The 24,483-nt window shown below is 37.1% G+C and overlaps 1 protein-coding gene across 3 annotated transcripts in view; it reads right to left on the reverse strand.

Annotated features, from left to right (window-relative positions):
* The window catches only part of TCF4 (transcription factor 4), a 339,912-nt gene that overhangs the window by 36,332 nt on the left and 279,097 nt on the right, over window positions 1-24,483 (reverse strand). For all 3 annotated transcript variants that reach the window (XM_004683915.2, XM_004683927.2, XM_004683926.2), the window contains 3 exons: window positions 13,915-14,020; window positions 10,110-10,243; window positions 3,793-3,925 (listed from right to left, as the gene is read on the reverse strand). In XM_004683915.2, coding sequence (XP_004683972.1) covers window positions 3,793-3,925; window positions 10,110-10,243; window positions 13,915-14,020 — 373 coding nt within the window. The remainder of the gene's footprint in view (window positions 1-3,792; window positions 3,926-10,109; window positions 10,244-13,914; window positions 14,021-24,483) is intronic.

A 24,483-nucleotide genomic window follows, 5' to 3' on the forward strand; every position in this document is an offset into this window, starting at 1 on the left:
CTAGTTGCCTGTTAGCTTCCCTCTGAGAGAAAGGGAGAGTGTTGGAGCCCCAAACCACAGGAGCCAGAATTGGGCAATTGTGGTATCTCCTACTGGGCACTCTCCTCCTGGAGCAGTCTCGGTGGGTGGGGTTATGGTAGGGGTCTTCTGAGTCCTTTTGATTAATGAAGGCTATCGGTACTGCAGGTTGGAGGTAAACAGGCAGACAGCAAATTGTGTATGGCTACTGTTCGGCCTTGTGCAGTACTAGTAACACAGTATATTTCCTCCTCCATGTACATGATCACATGTTCTTTTGAGATACACCCAGCAGCAGAGTACCAGAAGTTTTCGGAATGAGGTTAAAGGGCTCCAATGCTAATAATTCCCATAGGTCCTGAACTAGCTTCCTTCCATAATGGTGCACCACATTAGCTGAACGAATATGAATCCTGTGTTCCATGCATTATATATGTATGTTTATCTATGCATATATAATTATCACATTATAAATAATATTATAAATATTATATAAATAATTCCTTGCCGTTTGCTAAACCTTATAGTTCAGAACTGCCTAAAGTAATCTTCACAGTTTGCTGGCAAGGCTTCAGAAAACAGTAAAACCTTTTACACCCGCAGAACCCCATGCATAATTGTGTAAATAAAACAAACAAACAAACCCAGTATTCATTAAGCGAATCTAACTAATTTTTATCTTTCCAAGGGGTTTCTCAAAAAATAATATTGGGAATTAATGAGCAAAAGAAACTGGAACAAGAAAACCTGGTTTACTCCTTCAAATTAAACATGAGCCACCCAGCTTCCACGAGCACCTTCCATCTATGAGAAGTGGAGCAGAGAGCAGGAGAGGGAAGGGACTCAGAGAGGTCACCTTCTGGTGCTTCTAGAGCGCAAGGCCAGCTCCACATACAGGCTTTCTGATCGATGCAGGTCAATTACTAACTCCCAGAAAAACACACTATGATGTGAAACTGAGAGGTGAGGTAACAATTTTCTTCTGAAGGGAAAAGCAGCTTCCTAAGCCATCAACACCATTTATGAAAAGACGACACTGCCTTGCAACTTTTCACCAAGACAACTTGAAAAATGAAAAATGTGATGTCCATGTGTTAGTGCTTGAACCCCATTCTTACAGCATTAGTATTGCTTACAGTAATTTTCTACAGAATCATGTGTGTAATTTCAAACATGTGTCAGGCTATGTGTTCCCTATTTACCAATTATTTAATTAGCTCTGTTTGTTCTTTGAGATACAGGCAATGTAATATTTCTTTATTTCCTGCATTTCAGAATGAGTGAGTTTATGCCAAATATTTTCAAAGTCTGCAGATGTATCCTATTAATCCATACTGTTTGTTAGGGAAGTATCACTGACATCAGAAGAGAACTCTTCTCTTCTTGTTATAGAGACATGCTGCCATCCTTGACTTCTCCCTCACTCTGAAAGTCAAACCAAAGTCTAAGTGAATTAAAGTGTGCAGACATATAAGCCACTTGGGCATCACACAAAGCTAAGTCTTGTTATCACACTTAAACTTTCCTCTGCATTGTTACTTAAGGAACTGGAGGACATATTCTTTTAAGGGAGAACATTATAGGAGGTTTTCCCTTAGAATGATCCTAAAATTATGAATATATTCATGTAAGTTGAAAAAGGCCTGACCCTCCAAAAAGCTGAGTGCTTATGTTAACTTAATGCTTGAAATAACTACAAAGTTTTCTCATATTCTGATAGTAGATTCTGACAAGTGCAGCTATGATTATGGAATAATTTACACAAGAAAGTTGTTTTTAAAATATACCTTTGGGGTTGCAAAAATCCCATTCATTTTCTTTTAAAACTAAGGCTCCTTTATTACTGTAGAGACGCCTCCTAAGGCTTCAACATTTCTCTGGACCGTATCGGTTAAGCCCACCTGTATGTAGCTGAAGTCACATTATGCTCCACCTCATACAGGACACATAAAGGAAAGCAGGCATTCTCCCATTCATCTAAGCTAATGACGAAGCAACCAGCTTCAGTAAATCACATTTCGTGTCTATGAAGACTCAGGCTGTGTGGACTATAGTCAAGGGATGGCAATTGTTAACATCTCATAATCTCTCTTTCTCCCTAAGTCCTCTGTCCCAGGAAGACTGTTTTTCAAATTCATTAACAAAACCTTCTTTCACACTGAGTCTATGTATGTTTTCCTCAGCTCAAACTTTGGCTCCACCTTTATACGTTCCTAAAAAAGAAAATTACTCAAACCATAAGTAGACAGGAAATCTGTCCTGTTAAAGGATGAATGGCAGGTCATCCCTCTTTATAACCAGACCTCATGACTGCAGAAAGGGGGTTTCCATTTGTTAAACCACACTGAAGTGAAATATGCTTTTCTCACTCTTTCAGTTCTGCACTTCTTTCTTTCTTCTTGTTTTTCAATTCTGCCAAAACTGCACTGATAGCTAGCAAAACTTCCCCCTGTGACCTCTGCTCCTAGCTCTCCAAGGTCAAACTGATGCAACACATTTGTTGAAGCTTTGTTATGAAGAGTTACAAAAATGGAAGCTCTGTCCTAAATTTGCTTCTTGGTGAGACATGATGGTGACGGGGTGCTGGATGGCTCACCTCAAGTGTGAAATATATTATTAAGTGAGCAGAGTATTATTTAGGCGAATTACATTTGCAGTGTTTCTAAGCAGGTCTCTTCTCTTTCATCAAAAACTCTCCCACATAAATGATTCACACCATTTCCCAAGGTTCTATATACTATGAAAATGGAAAAACAAAACAAAACTGAAAAGAGCTAAGGGGACATGCACCAGTATTCTTCCGTCACACCGCTTCCCTCTAAAATATAAAGTGAATGTTCTGCTCAATGACCCACTGGCAGTGAGCTGAAGGTGCCTCCAAGGTGTGGGCTTGCGCTGGAAAGTAGAGCAGGTGGTGGTCAGTGAGGCTGCGGTCCTGGCGCACCAGGCGCGCTGCTCATAGGAATGACAGAGCTGCTCAGGCTGGATCTAGAAGCTCTGTCTGCCGCCCTCTGTCCACCAGGGCAGCAGGACAAACTGCCTCTTGCTTCAGAGTGAGAAAGTGGGAGGGGGTGGGGGCATGACATCTCCTCTTGGGAGAGGACCACGTCAGAGAGCATGAAAAATGAGAGGACGCGGCTTAGCTGTGTGGGAGCAGCATTCTCTGTGGGCCTTAACTTGTTATAAATTTACTTGAGAAAAAGCAGCAAATAACTTCTGGCTCATGAAACCAGGCATCTCCCGTCCCACGAGCGGGCAAATACTTCTTCCTTCCAGGAAGGAGCCCACAATGTTCAGTCTCCCGGAGGTGAAGCTCAGCTAGTTGTTAAGATCCAGCTGTGAATTTCACATGAACTGGTCCTTGCAAGAAGGTGGTGTGTCATGGTTCTGAAATTAGCATTGAAATTCGCATTTGGGAAGTGGTCAATATCTACTAGGTAAAGCTATTATACTGCCTATCTCACTAGACTGCAGAAAATTCATTTTGTTCATTGTTAGAGAGTGTGAGAAGCAATAAAGTTCTAAACCACTTAAAGCCTTATTCAATCTAATGATTCACCCTGGACAAAATAGCCAAATTTCAGTTTCTGGTGACAACAAGTGATTATGGTCAAGCCAATGATTATTTCTGTAGGGTTCATTTGTTTGCTCACTCAGTTATGTGACAAATATTCATGGTCTGATTACTGCTCAATTATGAGGTAAAAAAGAGGTCTTTCATTATTAAACTGTGACAGTGATTGTCGGGATCAGTTCGGCATTTCCTTGACTCACCCATTATATTGTCTGTCCCGTTGGCAGGAGGCGTACAGGAAGAGGTGCTGTAGTGGTTTGTACCACTACGGTGGAAAGTGGACATCGGAGGAAGACTTGAATTGATGTCTGCTGAGGAGTGTGATGGGTAGCTCTGTAGCAAGCAGAAAAGGAGGCCATGTTCAATCAAAATATTTAGTGGGTTGTTTTCTTTTAGAACTCTGCATTTGCAATGGAGATAATCCCTAGAATTTCAATATTTTGTTTGGATCTGACAGCTTTTGTTTTTAAATAATAATACAAAAACCCCACATAGTTGTAACTAAATCTAAAATTACTGCTTACAAACATCTGCAAGGACTCATTAACATGAAAGATATATATATATAATATATATACACACATATATACATAATATATATGTGTATGTGTATATATATACACATATATATATGTGTATGTATATGTACACACACATATATATGTATGTATACACACACACACACACACACATACTTGGCATGGATTAATGATCAAGAAAGGATGCAATGAATAAAACAACACTGACCCATGGAATTTTACATTATATTTATCCTGACCTTCTGGACACTAAATGGCAGAATAACCTGTCTCCAATCTTTCTGTAAAATTGGATCATCTTTCTGAATTCCAGCAAGAATAAAATGTTAAATGAGAAATTTAAAAGCAGAAATGATTAAATATTTCCCTTAAGGTGCCAATATGTAAAGTCTTAAATCAATGAGCTTATTGAATTTAATGGGAGCAAATGAATTGAGAATGACTTATTTGATTTCAGTGCTTTCTTATACCTCTTTTCTGTTACCAATCCACTACTAAGCTGACCAGAGAGAAAGAAAATAATCTTTACAAAATCATTTGTTTAAGGTTCATCTTTGAATTCAATTATTATACTAGTTGTTCAAATAAATTGCTTTTCTTGGGCCATATCACAAAACCTATAAGATGGCAAAGTAGTTGCTTACCATCCATCGGCAGGAAAATGAGGAGATAAGTAACAGGGACATGGTTATTGACAAAACACACACTAAGTAGTTTTCTTCTTCAAGATAAAAGGTAGCTTAAAAGTTACTCAAGCATCCGAGTGTGGTATAGATAAGGAAAGGGATATTACACTAAAACACACATTTTCCATATATGTAGAATGTTATGGGTGGGTGATGGATCTTTATTATGCCACTATTGGACACCTGTTAAAATTAGAGACTGAGGATGGTTCTGAGGGTCAGAGGTGCTTAAAGTGCAGACATTTATTCACAAGGAGTGAAATCCTATTTACTTTGTATTTCTTATTTTTTAAGTTGAATCTTTTTTCTTTTAAGTTGAATTAAAAAAAAGGTATTTAGTTATTTATGCATACAATAATTGGAGTACAGGCTACAGGTGCAGGGCATAAGAGGATTCATCAGAGAGAGAGTGGGGAGTAGAACAGGCAGACCCAGTGAAATAGATTGCTGAGGGGAGCAGCAGGTAAGATAGGAGAGGTCTGCTGTGCCATGTGCATCAGCTCCCTGGCTGGGGATCGAACTCATGCTGCTGTGACTGTGGATAGCTTCATAGAGCTGTGCTTTAACCCACTGCACCACCAGGGAGGGCCCTTCTTGGTGTTTCTCTATTTATTTTGTGAGGACTGTCCTGTGTTCTTCTTTTTTGAGTATTCTTTTCTTTTCCCAACATTTCCAGTGTTACTTATCTCTGAAACCCTAATGTGCTAACTTCCTTTGAGAATTTGGTGGTGCCTGTCATTGCTTTCTCTTTCAGGAACACTTCTACCTACTTTGTAAACTCTTAAGGGAAGGGAACAGAGCACATACCTCTCATACCACAACTTGTGTTTGAAGGCCAAACACTAATTATTCTATATACTCAACGAACAATTGTTACATGTTAGCATTAATAAACAGAGAATTGAAATACTACTCATTTGAGAGACAACTAACCAATCTAGAAAATCAATCTGCATTTTGGAGCCATGTCTGCCAAGGAGGACTTGGTGGATACTGTTGGAAATATTACTTCTGCACAACACAAATTAATCCAACTGAAAGGTCAAATTCAGTGAAAAATTTGAGATGATGACCTTACACCTTTCCATTTACCAAATAATGGCTTTTAATCATGTGGACCTCTTTACTTGTTTTAAAAAAAAAATTATTAGATCACCTTTTAAACTCATTTCTACTTGTTATTTACAGAATATAACCCAGTAGTCCACAAAATATTCTCCAGAGAACAATGGAGCAGGCCCATCTGTACAATTAATCTGAAAAACTGGATAAACTATGGGATACCGAGGTTAGAGGAGCTATTTCTGCTTGAGAGCAAAAATCTATAATAAGGCAGAGAAACAGAAACAGAATTTGGAGAGAGGAAAAACAAAAGAAAAAGTTGATTTTATTTCTGGCCTAATCTGTGCTGAGTTTCTGTACAACAGAAAAACTTTGTAAGCCAAGGCTATCAAAATCAAAAAAAAAAAAAAAAAAAAGAGGAAAATAATTGTGAAAAGTAAATCTAATAATCAGAGAAAAAGACAGGAAAAACATGATAACGTCAGAGGGAGAATTTTTAAATTCTTTTAACTTTGTGTACAATGGGCAATCATTCAGGATTTAACAAATGGTCAAGACTGAAGTTAGATGATCCCAAAGATTTTTATAGGGAAATGGATGCAGCCCATTTAAGTCAGTTATTTTTAGACTCAGAGAAAATGAGTTGCTGAAAGAAAGTGAATGAAATTTATAACTAGATTATTTTACAAGGAAAAATATCTTGAAAATTATTATCATCCAGAAATGTAATAAATATATCACAAGTGGTAATGGTGATCTATGAATATGTATTTTAGAGTATGTACAGATTAACTAAAAGTGGTCTCCTAAATCTCTCTTACTCCAGCTATTAATACTGTCTACCCTACTTGCTACAAAGAGAAAGGAGAAGTACAATAAAGTCCCCACTATTGGTTTATAAATTTTTACTTATGATACCCAATGATAGTACATTAGGAGTTTATTGACAGAGTAAATGCTAAAAATATTTCCACTGGTGAGGTTTTAATCAACCTATGGGCTGGCAGTTTAAAGATTAGAAACTATGATAACTGGTAGCCCAGGCTAAGAATAAAATCATGCTGTGAGCTAAGGCAAGGTTTCACAACTTTGGTGCTACTGGGTCTCTATGTCAGGTTATCTTTGCTCTGGGCTCTGCTGTGCATTGTAGGGTTTTCCAGTGTAACAGTCTCTCCATGTTGGATCCTGAGTTGTGATATCCAAAAATGTCTCCAAATACTACCGAATGTTTCCAGAGGGGCAAACTCACTGCCGATTGAGAACCATTGGGATAAAGTTTTATGTTACAAAAAAGAAAAGACAAAAGAATTTCCCTTATATTAAAATTCCAGACTTCCAACACTATTTCTCTCCGTGTTGCAAAGCCCATGTATCACCCGTGTCAGACAGCAAGGATGCAATCTGCTTTTTAAAAAGGATGCTGACAAATCATTCCAAACTTAAATCTTCTATCCCAACCCATTCCAAAGCTTAACCACAAACTCCACTCTTATGAGTGATTGTCTCTGTGATCTGTGACATAGTAGTAATTAGCGGTGGGATTGTGTGGTGGAGCTTGAAACTATAAAGGGGACTTAAAGAATCAAAACTGGTGACTTGACAGTTGGTACTGAAATGTGTAGATTTTAAGTTTTATAATTATGTATTCTATTTTAACATGGTATAAAGTGATGAAGGCAACAATGTTTCTAAAATAAAAGTTTCCAGAGACCATGCTAATTTGGCTAAATTATAACCAAAATAATATAAGAAGTCCCTCTCCCTTTTCTCAAAGTATCCCTTTGTTCAGTATGAGTGTAGCCAAAAGCTATGGAATAAAATTATAAACAACTACCATTTATTTTCAAGTGAAAGAACACAATGCCTACTGTATATCCAAATTTGTTTCAATCAGTGTCAGCTTTTGACTTATTTGAAACAAACAAACAAACAAACAAAAAACTTCTCCCACCCTTCCCATCCAACACTATCCTTAATAGTCCTTTGGATATTTTCTCCCACTTCCATCCCTCTTAATGTCAGAAGGTTTGTTTCATGTAAATATATGATAGTTTTTGTAAGTATTTTGCTTTGTTCAAGTGTCTGATACACAGTAAATGTCTGATACTTGTCTTTGTCATTCAACTTGCTTTTACTACACATAATGACTTCTGACTCCTTCTACTTTACTGTAAATGGCAACATTTGTCGTTGTTTATGGCTGAATAGTATTCTACAATGGGGATGTCACATTTTCTCAATCCAGTCTTCCACAGGTGGGAACATAGGTTGCTTCCAATGTCAGATTTAAGGTTAAACACTTAAAATACAATGATTACTGCATATAGAAATTCAGTTAATATATATATTATATGCCAATTTATTGGAATATATTACCAGAGATCAACTTTGTCTACCCTTTTTACAAAACAAACTTTAATCTCTAAGATCTGTTAATAGCTCACATTAAGAATGAAAAAAACTCTGTTTTGTGAAGGAGAAATGACATTATAAGTCATCTGATGCGACCTAGAGGGTTACTTCTTTAATATAATCTGGCTGAGAATACTGTTTTGGTTTAGCAAACCTTTTCTGAAAAGAATGTAATTTCCTTTTAACATTATACCTTCTGTGTATTTGAACATATTTTTAGATACTCTCCCCTATGCAAGTGAACTTAATTGGGAGTAAAACCAAACCATCTAAATCAAAATTTTAGAACATGCTTGGGAAAGAAACAAATGGGGGTGGAAGAAAAATAAATGTCAAGCAGGAAGCTTAAACAAAACAAAACAAACCACTAAATTTCATGTATTAGAACCCAAATCTTTCATTTGTAATCAACACTTTCCTTGCCCATAGGACAGAATTACTTTGACCATGGGTTCCTTATAGAAGCAGAAAATAATAACTGGGAAATAAAAATGCTAGCCAAAAACAATTCCAGTATAATAATAGGTATTGATATTTCTTTAAGCTTTCACTCTAAGCTTTACCTGTAAGTAGGAGGTGAGAGAAGAAGAAATATGAAAGTAAATCTGCCTATTACTGAAATGTGCTGAAATTTGAGAGTTTGTGATTTACACATTCCAACTTGGGAGATGATATAAAAATCCACACTACTCCCATCATTTGTGCCTCATTCATAGATAGGCAATGATCACCGAGTGTCTCTACCACTAAGATTAAGTAAACAGGTATTTTCAAGGGTATGAGAAACTTTAGTTTAGGAATGTTTCAGCTTGTCTGAACAGTATAAAAGTTACTATTTCTGTATCTCTAGTAGTTGAGCAAAAGAGACAAAAGGCCACAGAAATCCAGAAAGTGCCATTTCCTATCAGAACAGAGAAAGCAATGAACCCGGATTCAGGAAAGTCAAAGGGGCAAACTGCAAGGCAAAGAGCAGTGGTGTCAGTATTACTGACTCCATTTTATTTTAGATTTAAATTCAAAAGTGGATTCTGGGTCCTGCTGGTGTTGGAGGCTAGAAAAATCTCAGCTGAGTAGTATCTTCCAGAACAAAGAGACAGATTAGGATGGATAAATACAGGTGATAGGCACAGTGTAAACTTTACTAGTGAAAGAATGACTATATTCTACAGCCCAGTGGTTTCAACTGGAATGAAGAGAAAGAATATCAGTGGGATACTCAGGGGGGTGTGGATTTAAGGCTAAAATACTGAAAATGGAGAACCTTATCTACATAGAAGCCCTATGGCTGCTATTACTGACAGGAATGTATAGAAAATGTGGATGCTTTTCTTTGGGTGTGGCACAGAAGCCTGTCAGCTATGCACCATGATGGAAACACCCAATAGTGGCACGAGTCCCTCCTCTTCTCGACACCCACTGCTTATCACTATGCCCCCTGCTGTAATCCTTCGAAACTACAGGAGGCAAAAGTGAAAACAAAACCCCTCACAGGAACTGCCAGAGCCAAAATTCTGCCGCTCAACTACAGTGTGTATTTATGCACCAGAGGAAGCCGATGCTGTGAGAAAGAATGCACAGAACAAGGCACAATCAACGCAGGAACAATGAGACAAGAAACTGGAAGGACTTACAAAGGTGATCTGATTTAGTTACATCTTTGATGATTGAAAAAGAAAGAAAAAAGGCACAGTAAACAGAACGCCTGTGTAGCATTTTTACATTCTCTGGGAGAATTCTTGTGGCCATGGATGCGAAGACAGAGGGTGATACTGAATGAATGAGCAGTGTTATCCCCACAACCAAGTAAAGCTGCCTTACCAAACGCTCGTGTGGATGCAGGCTACAGTAGCTGCTAGACTGTGGAATATGAGAAGAATTGCCCAGCATTCCTCCATAGCCAGGCTGATTCATCCCACTGGAGGAGCTCCAAGGGTCACTGCTGTGATGGCCATCTGTAATGGACAAAGAAAACCATGACTCTTCAGAGGCATTCAGTCTTGCCTTATAGAATAGGGGTTTTTCATAGACTTGAAATGACTGCCTGCTGTGCATTCATCTTTGTGTTGGTTAACTGATTACATCAGAAGGTAGTCATCATTATTTTGTTCCCTCAGCGGCTCTGTATTGCTAAACAAATACAAATATTTGACATAGTTAAAGTGTTCTGAGTAAAAATTCACTTGTAAAAGAACAACAACAAAAAAGAATAATGTCAAGTCAGTAAGGTAAATAATCTTACAGGAAACATTTCTTACAAGTCCTCTGTAAGGACTTGCTATGGAAATTGACTGAAACATTAGTGTTCCTAAATTTGGGGGCAAACAAAATACATGAGACATTACAGAGTTGGCAAGTTTACAAGTATATAAAAAGTCTAGAAAGAAATGATGAAAAAAATAACACGTTGGATTTCCAAGATTGGATTTCATTCTTATAACATATATGATAGAATCCAAGTTGTAATTTAATACATTATGATGTATAGGAAAGAGAAGCTCCATATATATATATATATACTATATATATATATACTATATATATATAATATATATATATATAGTCTTTAGATTTTTATTTTGTTTCAATTTTAATATTTTCTAGCTATACAGTTATCCTAAGTCTTTAGTAGCCAATTCAAAGAGTAAACAGATCATAAGGTAGCTATTCTACTGTGATAAATTTAGAATCTTTTATGGGGTAAAAGTTTAAAATAATTTAGGAATTATACAAATTATCTTTTGATATCAAGGTATTCTTTTATAAACAATGTTTCAGACACATTCTTATGGACAGTCTTCATCCTCTGGTCCTATAGGCCTGGAGGTTGTGGCTAGAGATTGCTGTTTGGTTTCGGTTTCTTAAACTAAGAAGTGGTGAGGGGAAGGACAATGAAAAGTGAATTCTAAAATTTTCTCCCTTCTTTAAATAGTTTAACAAAAAATAATGAATGCCTGATCAATGCCTTGTCATCAGCTAGTATTAACTGTATGGCAGATACAGCTTTCTTGGAAATAAGATTTTTGCCATACATTTTATTTAACAAAGACCATTTGAAAATTTAGACAATAGGCAAGTTAAATCTGACATGGTATTTCACAGACTTCCCACCCCCACCCTATTTTATTTTTTTAACTAAATTATTTTTATAGCTGTAACGTTGGTTTACAGCTCTTTATCTTTGAGGGGTAAAGGTTCATACCTCATCAACTTGTGCTATTACTCCACACCTCTCTGAGTTTTTAAATCCAGAAATTAAAATTTAGAAAAGTGAAATGTTTCAGGGTTGGGAGGAATAATCCATAGATTTCTTGAGAACTATGCAAACACAAATCATGTCTTTGAGTTTGACAACTTAAGAGTTTAAACTAGAACATGGAAATTAAGGTTAAAAATAAAAGGCCCCACAGTGATGAGTTTAATGGATGCCCTGACAGTCTCTGAGTATCTTTCACTTCCAGACATGTCTCTTTAAGACCTGAATCTCATGGGCACTGTCTTCACCCCCTAGGAAGCCAGTGTTAAATGAAATCACATGTACTCTTCCTGGGACTCAATGTGGAAACACAGGACTTCTAAAAGTTATTACTCATGTATATTAGATTTAGCCCTGCAATTGTGGAAATTTAGATGTCACCTTAAATTCAAATATGTAGTTCAAGGCCACTAGCACTTCAAATAGATGACACATATGACAAATAAATTGAGAATATACATCTTTCAACAAGAGTCTTCTGAAACATTTTGACAACAAGATGAACTATATGGAAATACATTTAGGATTTGCTAACACAGAATACTCTGCTCAATGCAGACTTATAAAAATACATATTTTACATAAATTATGCCTTTCAGAGTAAATTAATATTTATCACATCCCATGATCTTGGCATAACGTTGTTTTGAAAGAATAGAATTAGATGTGTGCAAATTAATTGTGCTCATCATAAATGTCAATGCAAAAATATATTTTTTGGTTTTTGGATATTCATATGATGCAGAAAAGCCCATTTGCTCCCATATCTTCCATGATCTGCTAAGGAGAAGAGCCCATTGTTGAATCTATCTGATCTCTCTACAGTGTATAAGGTACACAAACCTCCTTGTCCAAGGCAAATAGAAGAAATCTATCCCCCTCTGTCATCTTTTTTTCAGTAACTACCTGCTTTCACAATACATCCTTGGTCTGCCAATCTCTGCCATCCTGGTAACACAATTTTTCTAACTGCTCAGACAAAAGGGGGCACCGATGTAAATATGGCTGCTGTTTATAGCCAAAGGGGACCTGCTTTTGTCATGGCACAGAATGTACCCAAGTGACATACATTGCCGTGTCCCTCTGTGAGTTACACTTGGGATAGGTCACAAAGATGAAGGATCCCTGTGAACATGAGATCCATTATTTGTGCAACAAATTCTCTTTATTCCTGAGGGACCTATTCAATTCAATTTTATAGATTTTTCCTTGGAATTTCACATGTGAACTAACAACCTAAAAGAGCTAATACTCTGAAGTGAAAGAAAATAAATCCCTTTTAATCAAAATCATTTTGAGTGTGTCCACTGGAATCTCAGTGGGACAACAGGCTGCTCCCTCGGTACTTGCTGCTCCCTTTCTGGTGGCAATGCTCAAGCTAGAGTCACATGAAATAGGAAATCCCATGGCCCTCAGCCAAGGCATACTCAAACAAGGCTCTTATACCCAGGCAGAAAGAGCTAAAGTTGTGGATACCGGAGTTCTTGGCAAACTCCACATTTAAATTTCAGAGTATTAACTTGGTAACACATTTTGACACTAAGTGTCATATGCTTATCAGGGATGGAGACTTAGCTGAGTACAGGACAGTCTAATCTTACAAGCTGTTGCTGTCACTTCAACCATCCTTGTCTTTATCAAACAGCAGAAAGGGAGGTGTTATTAGTGGCAAGGCTAACAACTCTTGGGGTACATGCCCATGTGCATTTAACTAAATACACTGGATAACTGAAAAAATAAATATATTTTGTCTACCATGAAGCTGTAATTTTCTACATTTGTTCAGGAAAAACGCTGTGATTTTTACTCTCCATCAGTTAGCGTGTGGGGATAGAGCTTTGCTATGCAGTAAAGTGATATTTTAGTTATTAGAGTAGGCTACTTCATCTTACAGAACTCTTTTTCATACCTATTCATTAGTTAAGTGGTTGAAAATTTTATCTAAAGCTACTTTAAGGACAATTTGTTCCCAGTTAGCTATATCCAGGATGCTCAGGTACATCATGAGCACAAACACTTGCAAACATACATGTAAGTTCTTCTTCAGGACGGTGAAGACACTGAAACACTGTCCTGGAAGACTGTGCCCCGGGGGGACATCCGTTCCTAGCAAAGTACCAATCTGAGCAGAACTCGTTATTGCTGAAGGGACTTTAATATTTTTTGAGTCTTAAAAGTTTTAATTAGTTTGTTTATCTTTAATGAACTTGATTTCTAAGAAGAACATGACCTGAGATAGTAATTTATAATTGCCTACTGTTCCACTTCCTGCATTACCACTGTTTAGGACACCTTTGCCCACCTATGACATAAAGAGACCTAGGAAGACTTTCCCAAAGGATTTCCTATTAGAAGGAGACAGCATCTCACCTTGCATGAAGAAGGAGCTAGGGAAAGTGCTGGCTGCTGGTTTGGAGGAAGGGTAGCCTGGCGAGTCCCTATTGTAGTCGGCAGTGCTTGCTGATGGAGCATAAACCTGAGGAAAGAGAGTCAATTTAGTTTTGTTTGTTACATTGACCAAAGCATGTCAAGGTCCATTACTTTGTAAGAAGTAGGTGCAAAATTCTAAATTTCCATCAAGTCCATTCTAACGCTCATCAAGCCTTAGAAACACTGACTGCCCTTTCAGACTATAGAAAAACAAACAAACGAACAACAACAAAAAATAAACAAACAAGTAATGCTCCTTATATTCTTGTGAATGGAAAACCAAATATGATATTTCCCGGCCACAGAATACTGAGAACTACGTCTAGTTGTAAATATGCTAGTTAATGCCCAGAGGGCTGTCCAGGAAGTCTAAGTATTCTTTAAATGGAAAAAGAAAACTGATGGGCCCTGAGCACATGAAGGTAAAAACAGAAAGACCTAGATCAAGCATCTCTCTAGTGCTCTCCAGTGGAATTAAAATTTGGGGGGCAAGAGAAAGAGAGAGAAAGTGAGAGAGCGAGGGAGACAGGTAGAGCAAGAAAGTGAGGGGGAGAGTTAGGGCGATAGGGCGAAAGAGAGAGTGTGCATGGGTGCATAAATGCTCACTATCCAGGCCACAGAGAGTGATAAATATATCCTGGAATATTAAATTCTCATAGTGTCAGCTTTTTTGCAGAGATGCATGAAAAAGCCCATTAAAAGCTCGAATCTACACAGACCACCAACAATCAGTGCTTACACAGGAAGAGGGGGGAGAAAAATCTTCCTTTATAGTTCTTATTATATTTGTGTGTGTAATAAACTTACGAAGTGTGCCAAAATCCTAATTTACTTACATTCATTTGCTAATACTCATGAGACTTGGGGAACCAGTTCTTTATAAAAATAGCCTGTGTATTTTCTTGTTTGTGTTTCCTTTGAAGACAGCATACTAGAAAAGCATAAATTCATAAGGTATAGTTTAACTTTAATTGGTTTCCCCCTTGCCTTTTTTTGCTAAATATAATTTAGCAAAATCCCCATTTTCTTTTTCTCCAAAAGTTCCTCTCTCCAGATGGTCGGAGAGACTGAAACACTGTCATACTCTTGATGAAAATGGATACCTTCCTGCCTCCATTTTGAAGCAGGCATCGGCTCACAAAATTGGCAGAGAGCCTACAGTGATATTTGCAGGTCACAGTAAAAGAAAGGGAAATCCACCAGTAAAAAGGCCATTGTAGCATTATCCAATAAATAAATAAATAAATAAATAAACAACAAAGGGAAAAACCCTACTTTTTTTTATGCACACATTGAATAAACACCTTAAGAAAAATTAAATAATTGCTCTTAGAACACTATGAGTCACAAACTAAGCAGTAATACAAGGTTTAGGATTTCACAAAGGCTAGGTCCACAGGGACGGTGAGGGGCGTATGTGCACACTCACATACATCAAATAAATGCTACCTCTGCCCCACAGTGCCCTTGAAAATCGGGAGGTCCTGGAGATTAAGCAAAAACAAAAACAAACCAGAGAATCCACTTATACTTTCGAAAACAAGGTTTTTTGCCTAAGTCACAGAGAGATAGAGACTCTGTATGTCACAGACTATTTCATCTGTTTTTTTTTCTTTCTTTCATATTTTAAATGTACAAACAGCTAACATATCCCTATTTCCACAGAACCTACAATAAGGGACAAACGTTTTTCAGTAATGTTTTAGGGAACCCCCCCAAAAAAACCTCCAAAAAACTGTGGCCCCAAATCCCATAACTAGTCAATTCCTTAAGTTTTGTCAGCAAAACCCAGGGTTTTCATGAGAACTATACAACTAACAGTTTGGAAAATTACTACTAGAGGTATTTATATAAGGTCTTAAAATAATTGGCAAAAAAGATAAAAGAAATTATTACCTTCTAGGGAAAGGGGAAACTGAAAATCAGATCATCTTATTCTAATGACAGAATGAACACAATACAATTGTAATATGTCACAGATTATTTGCCTGATAGTTCTTTGGCCAGTCAGTGTAATACAAGCCAATTGTACTATGTATTATGCCCAAATTTCAGAGATCACTGAAAATAATCACAGACCCATATAATTACACAATCTTAATTTTAAAACAGTTGTGGTAAATTCTCAATTTATTATAGTTTATTAAACAGAATTGCATATTCTACTACATTCTCCTTAAACATATTATTATTACGTTAGCACCATTTGATGGTACATAACAAGGTTCACTTTCTTAGTCAGGGTAGTTATTTGATATTTCACTGGCGAGAAAAACCAAATCTTTGGTAGTTTTAGTCTGATATAAGGATGTTAGTCTGATTACAAACAATAACCAAGTTCAAAGATCTAAAGGTAAGGTCATTTAACCTGAGTCATAACTACAGCCTACGTGAAAAAGAAGATCTATGCAATTAGAAAGCCTTTATGATATATTAAACTACACAATTTCTACATTTCTGGTGTTGTAGGCAAATAATAACTCTTTGGCATTTAGTCTTTGTTAACATGAAACAATCTATTGCATATTACTTTTTAAAGGCATTTTCTGGGCATTAAAAATGTCTTTATTATAATTTATAGGTCAGGTACAATACTATTTTCCTTTCCATTTCTATTTACTTTTATCTCGTTTACTTAAAAAATTATTTTTTTAAGATAAGCTCTCTCTGTTTATACAAATACATATCACACAGAACTATTTAAAGTAGATGGAGTAAAAAAAAAAAAAAAACCTCCTTAGTTTGAGCCCCCATTTTAATTATAAGAAAACTAAGTAACAGAAAGGTCACAGCAACTGTTTATCATAGAGTGCTATCATTGCTCTTTATGTTCACTATTTGATGGTTAATGTATTTCAGAATGGTTTCAATAAATGACATTAAAACACAGGAATCATAAGTTCATACTTCAGTTTTTCCTCAATGTTTCCATCTTTAGTAACCCGGAAGATCAATAAGCTATTTCATTATTTTTATTTACTTTGGTCAACTATTTTGACAATTTCCCAATCCAATAATGTCAAAATATGAGTTTCAGCAAGACATTTAATAATGATCCTAAATTCATTAAGATAAGCTCACCTACATTTAGTCTTAATTACAGCTATTCTAGGTATATACGAAGAAGACACATTTCTTAGAGAGTAGCTTTTTATATAATAGAGCAATAACAAACATCCTAGATACTTCTGAATACCCAGAATCATTTTAATGTCTACCACCAAAAAATCAACCCAATGAAAAGTGTTCTAAAAATCAACAAACCTAGTTCAAGTTCTTAAAGTGATTCAAACACGGAAAACAAACAAACAAACAAAAATCTGAAGGGAAACATACTTGACAGTATCTCTCTGATAAGGTGACTTAGATAAGAGGACTGGGCTGTTACAATTCCTCCCACAAGAATAACTAAAAAGGTGGAATTTTGTGCAAAATTGAAAACAGGGAAAACCTGGCCACGCCCACCTGCTACAGATCCTGTAGCGGACCATTTGTTGAATAAAAGTTTCATGGGAAACTGCTAGGAAAGTATAACATTCAAAGTTAGCACTGTTATCTTTTTCATCCCGAACAAAATCATATGGACAGAAATTTGAAATTTAACAAACTTCTTTAGATGACACTTGAGCTGGTAAAGCAAAACTGTTTTCCTTGTACAGATTTAGGTTTTGTTGTAATTTGAGAAGTATTACTACATTACATCAGCTGTTCCCTCCAATGTTCCCGATTATCTTTTCAGTCATCAAAGAAACAACTCTCACATGTTCTAAATAGAGCCTCTACTTATTAAGAAGACCAAGAGTACACAAGCCAAGTGCACCCTACTGCTTCTTGGTTTTTCTCATTTTTATCTGTCTTTCTAAAAGTTTTATTTGTGGACATTTTAAAAAATAGCAATGCTTATCATTCATTTCTGGCCTCCCTTGGAACAAGTTTGTGTGTCAGGATTTTTAACTGTCATAATGACTACATATGATGGGTGTTACTAATTGATCACGCTTATTTCACAAACTGGAGTTTGGTGGGGAGGTCACATGGACTGGCTCAATGGGCTTAGGTCTGATGGCCAGCTCACCATTGAGTTCACCATTGAGACAACCTTGGATCTGTTTCATTACATCTATGGTCTTCTGATTTCTACCTGTAAAATGGGTGACAGTACATGCTATGCAAGGTTCTTATGAGTATTAAATGGTACAATGTGGGTAAGCAACTAGAATGATTTAGCACATACCAAGCAATGCAAAAACAATTAGACAATAGGGCTAGTGTTGTGTTACTTTTGTTTTTAATTATCTGAACAAATGTGACTCAGGAAGATTAAGTAATTGTCACACATTAAAAATTCATTGAGGGGCCTCCCTAGTGGTGCAGAATTTAAATCTCAGCACTACCAAGCTATCAGCAGCTACTGTAGCACAAGTTTGATCCCTGTTAGGGGAGGTGACCCACATAGTGCAACAGACCTCTCCTGTCTCACCCACTGCACCCCTCAGCAGTATATCTCAGTCCATCTGCCTGTTTTCTTCCTGCTCTGTCTCTGGTGAATCCTCTCACTACCCCATCCCTACCTCTGCCCCATATCCCGGTTCTTGTATACATAAGTAACTTAAAAAATTCACTGAGAGGTAAAGGAAGGATAACAACTGGTTATTAAAGTCTCTGTTCTTTCTGTTAAAAAAAAAATACCTTGTTCTTAAAAGGCAAAAAGAAAAATATTTTTATCAGCATGAGTCGATGGTCATACTTTACAGAAATACTTGATAAGCTATGCTCATAGTGAAACCAATATATGTGAGTATTACCTACTTCCTGACGTGGGAAGCTAAAGTCTACGGGGATAGAGAAGGATCATGTGTGTAACTGACTGGGACTGCTGACAGCCATTTGGTTGCACAGGAGACTTTTACTATTACTACCTCCTTATGATTCTGTTAGTATCATATGAAGATAGAATTTCCACAGAAAATCAGTTCAGAGTAACTGAAATAACGTCATCAAGACTTCCAGGCCCTTAAACAGAGCTGCGGTGTGCTCCATGACGAGTGGGAAGTAGCAAAGCAGAGTTATGTTTTGATACCTGTTTTGATACTCTAGGGAGCCTCACTTAGTAGCTCCAGTGTTGGGAAATTTCACATAGAGTCTAGATCTTGACAGGTAAGCACCCAAATGGCAAAAGGTTATAGTGTGCCACTGGTATTTGCAGACCAAGGCACCAAGCTTTGTAATTCCCTGCATCTAACTGGGGAAAAAAAAAAATACAAGAAACCAGATCACTTCTCAGGCAACTGGGTTGGAACTTCAGCTCTTACACTACTGTATGAAGGCCATGGGTCTCAGTAAGGGAAACAAAGGAGAGAAACCTGCACATTCAGAGTTAAAATGGATACTGTTGTTGCACACAACCAAGTTAAAGGTAGAGCGCTAGCTGGCCAGTGAGGAGAGGGGAAGGGGGCTTAGAAAAGTCAGCCTCCAGATAGGACAGAAATAGCCTTGGCAGGATCCTGGAACATTTCCAGCTTGGGAACTAGAGCAAATGGGTTCAGATTCCAGCTCTCACAATTATTTGTGAAGACAGAGAAATTAATTTTTCTTTCAGAGTTTCTGCTTCTGCATTTGTCAAATGGGGTTCTTCTGGTCGTGAGGGGTAGAGAATATGTATGTCCAGCATAATTCCTAATCTGCAGTAAGCACTGGAAAAAATTGCATTATTTATATCATATTATCACTACTACTTATTGCTTAGTTATTATTATTATTTTTTTTAAGATTTAAAGATTTATTTATTTGTTCATACAGAACTGGGGTATACAGGCCAGAGGCTCAGGGGTGGCGAGAGGCTCACCAGAGACAGAGTGGGGAGCAGAACAGGCAGATCGAAGAAGTACACTGCTAAGGGGAGCAGCGGACCGGTCAGGAGAGGTCTGCCGCGCCATGTGGTCACCTCTGGGGCAGGCGGGAATCGAACTCATGCGGAAGTGGCTTTAGTTTCTCAGTGCTGTGCTTTAACCCGCTGTGCCACCAGAGAGGGACATGCTTAGTTATTTTTAATGTGTCTAGAGTGATGATGTCCAACGTGGGAGCCCATTATTCACATTGGTTATTTGAATTATATTTAATTATAATGAAATAAAATTAAATACTCAGGTCCTGAGTCATACATGCCATACTTCATGTATGCAAGAGCCACATGTGGCCACTGGCTACCATGCTGAACCCAACACAAAACATTCCATGGCAGAATGTTCTCCTGGAAGTGCTGGTCTAGAGTCATGCTTGTTGGTGTTGAAGAGATGCACAGGGCCCCGTGTGTCAGCCTGTTACAGCAGCTATCACAATAATGCCAACTCAAGTAGGACTTGCTGTTCCCTTTAGGCTATGAAAGTAAGAACTCTTCTGGCAGGAGAGGCAAATTCCAGATGTCCTTAGTACCTAATATACCACTGGTATTTAATAAATGATTTTCTTGAATAGTGTGACACGTAGGTTTTTATTTACCTAATACTTATTGAGTCCCTTACACTATTCCATTATTTCTTAAAGCCATTTTAATAGCTATCTGCCAAAATTCCTGCAAATTGTACCCAGTGGAACACCATGGGCAAGTGACTGTGACTTCAGGTTTCTGGATATCCAGGAAGTGAAAATAATATAAACTGAAATTTTGTGCACGGCCACTAGAATCCTTGACAAAAGAATTATAGTTAGATGTGGCGTGATAACAATTTTAGCAAGTAAGAAGTTCAACAAATTAATCTTTTTGGATCATGTCTTTACACATTATTTGTAATTGTCTTGTTCTAGTTTCCTGATTTTTATACTTTTTCTTTTAATATCTTTTAATGTCCTTTTATGGATACTCCTTTCTCTCTTATTCCCTGCTATCCTCTTTCCTGCCTCCTGGCATCACATATTTTTATGCTCAAATGAGTTCAACTTCATTTTACCAATGAGTAAGCTTCTTATCTCAGTACCTGGACAGGACTCAGTGCTCGTGGCATTCTACTTTGTAAGGTCTTTTCTAACCATATGATGTACATAGTCTAATGGGTAATAAAAGTGGTACAATTTGTTCACAAACAGATTTAAGCAACAGAGTTAAGTTATTATTAATTAAGAGCTCAACACCATCTAACAGTATGGCAGTAAAGAAGCTAAGTGCAAAATGACAAAAACAAAAGCAGAGGGCAAGAATGAACACTGTTCGCCTGATGTATTCGGTTAATACCAGTAAAGGAATATTCCTTGATTCAAGAAGATTCCAAAATCAAGAAGATTCCACTTCATTTCCAAGTAATGGTAAAAGGTGAATTTATATTATTATCACATAAAGAGGAAATATGTTCAGAGACAACACATAACTGTTGCAGTACATTGTCAAATAGATGGATTTTTAATTATAAATGGAAGAATTTTAGAGGTATAAGCTGCTGAAATTGTACCACTTTTACTGCCTTCTAAATCAAAGGAAAGCTTTAAAGGAATTAAACCAAATAATTCTAAGTGCTCTAAAATAGCTCCATGTAAGAAGAGTTTCACTCCTTAAACTATCTTCATTGGTATTCTGAAAGGGGAAAAAAGGGAACATTTCACAATGATTTAACGTGTGTAAGTGTACCATTCATGTATATGATCTTCATATTTTATTTCTACTGACAAGTGATCACCTGTCTTCACTCTAACGATTGCATCACAAAAATTTATGAAAAAGAATATGCATATGAACTGCCTAAAAGAAATTTCTCAGATATGTAATACATTTAGAATATAAGTCACTTTGAACACCCAACCATCCACCTCATCACAAATTTCGTATAATTTTTCTACCTCCCTAAGTACCAGCTGGTTTTTGATTATCTGTTTATGAGTAAATTAAATCTGAAACTAAATCCTGTAAATGAATTATCCTATCCAAGAGTTTTTTATCTTTCTCGCTCCCCAAAGTTCTTTTCTGCCCTAAGTAGTAATATTTAAAAATTTGCATTCCTTTCTTTGTATACTTATTGATAAAACTATGTAGTTGAAAGATACCAGAAAGACCTCAAATAAAGCTAAGGAGGGAAAAGCAAGAAGGACAGACCAAGAGCTGCTGTAGGCACGCAGGCGTGGGCAGGCTGCAGCCCTGTGTCTTTCTACCTGGCCCCACCTGCAAGCTCAGGGTGACTACAGTGAAAAAGTGAGCGTGAGCCATGGCAAAGTGCTCCAAGAGCAATGACAAGCTTGGTGTTCTTAATGGCCAGACAGTTCTTTCATTTCTTTAAACAAAATGACCAGGATATACTTAATGTTTTTTACATAGCTACTTGCAGTATATTTTTTGAATCTCCATATCAAACTTCAAACTATAAGAAAAAAATCAGTGAATGTAGCCTTTGGCATGTATAGAAGTGTACAAGGGAGAAAAAGGACCCACTAGTAGTTTTATAACAATATTAATTGAAATTTAAATCTACACAGCTTCTGTTATTTTTGAAGCAGCTCAGTGTGTTGTTCGTGTGCCATGAAGTGGTAAGACAGTCAGGAGAGCCACAATGGGGCTCATGCTACGGTGGCAGCATAGGTCTGTAACATGTTACAATACCATGTGTGACAACTAGATATATCATAGAAATGTAATATTTGAGATTTTCTTTTTTTAGATTTTATCTCATTGATGTATACAGGAAATTACCAATTAAAACAGAGAAAAGGAGTAACTGATCATGGTATTGTAACTTAACACTCTCTAGAACTGGAAGAGGACCTTGTCCCAGTGTCTGCCAGCTCCCAGTTCTTGTCACAGTTGGAATGACAAAATGATGGAATGATAAAAATAGTGAACACTTTACTTAGGATATGCCAGGCACTATTCCATCAAAATTGACACACATTCATTTTGTCTTTAGACTAATCCTATTGTTCTATTACCCTCTCAGATTTATAGGTATTGAAGGCATAAAGACTTGCTTAAAGTCACACGGCTAGTTAAGTGGCAAAACTGAGATTCAAACCTATGTAAACTTATCTCAGAAGCTGAGATTTAAACCACTCCTTTAACAACATTATCTCTTGATAGCTAAGCTCCCATCCAGGGAGCTCAGGGATACCTCAAACCCAGTTTTGCAGAATCCCAAGGCCTGTGTATTCTCCCTGGCCATTAGCAGTCCTGGGGCTGAGAATGCCATTTTGGCTCACAGAGAAGACAGCAAGATGACCCAGTCAAGGGAAAATACAGAGGTTCTTGTGTATTGCTATCAGAAAGAAGTCTATTCAGCTGTCTTCCAGACATGGAGTTGAAGAAACTTGCAGCGAGCACTGATACTCTTGTTTAATAACACTAGAAACCGAGAGCGGTGAAGGAGTCTGCAGAAGCTGCACTGGGGTTACCCAGGTGTACATATGAAGACACTGACTGATAAAGTGCACCATGTTATTACTTAAAGCATTCAGTGAAGTGTGAATATAGTCACTGTCTAGGTGTACTAGCCTCTGGCTTCAAATACTTCCTTTTATTTTTACACCTGCATTTCTCTTGCTTTTGGCACTACCTGAGCAGACAGGGTATGTTTGCTATTACTTTCAATGTGGCATATCACAAGAATGTCCACTGCCAACATTATGAGTACCTTGGCCCTAGCTGAGAATACCTTAAACTGATTAAGTTACACCTGGCTAAAGATCTCTTGAAATGTTTAATTGTATGAAATTCAGTCCAGGTGAAACCTGACTTCTTCCTGGTTACATTCCTGCTGTTACTTGTTCACATGGGAATTGGCTTCATCACCAGAATCAGGATTGGCACAGAGAGAAGACTGTGGATGTTAAGTGTATCACAACTCTTTAAAATGTTCTAAACATCTACGTTGTTTCCAAGCTTTTATTCATTGTGTGCTCATCAGAAATCAAAGGTAATGTTAAGAAGAACACCACTTATTATTTCTGTCACTATCTTTTAAATCTCAAATATAACGAAATTATATTTTATAGCTCTCATGTCAAATTCATGACTTTAAATTATCTCCAATGGATCATTTGCCCACTCCACACTACTTTTTACCTCCCTGGCAACCCCTGTTTGCTTTTTCAAAGATCACAATTACTATTTCATTAGTTATTTTTGGCACATCAAAACTGGGTTGATTATATCTGTCAATAAGTAGTTTTGTGACCCCTGAAGTTACTGCTTCATCAATGAAATGAGGACAGCGTGTCTTTCAGATGGAAAAAAAAATATATCCATGATTCTATAACAGAGAATTTAATGTTAGGTTTATTTCAATGTTAATTGTTGTTTCTACTATATTCAATTGAATGCTAAGAAGGCTTGCCGAGGATAGTCAGCTTTAGGAACAATAAGGGTAAAAAATATATTATGAAAAAATGTCAAGTAGGTGAGTGAGTGTGCATGTGATGTAGCACCTGGCACAGAATAGTTACTAAATGCAAGCACAAATAAATGAACAAACACATTGTACACTAAGAAAAACACGGTAACAAAACACATTGTACACTAAGAAAAACACGGTAACA

This window comes from Condylura cristata, unplaced genomic scaffold, assembly GCF_000260355.1.
Source record: "Condylura cristata isolate star-nosed mole 26May11 unplaced genomic scaffold, ConCri1.0 scaffold00016, whole genome shotgun sequence".
NCBI lineage: Eukaryota > Metazoa > Chordata > Mammalia > Eulipotyphla > Talpidae > Condylura > Condylura cristata.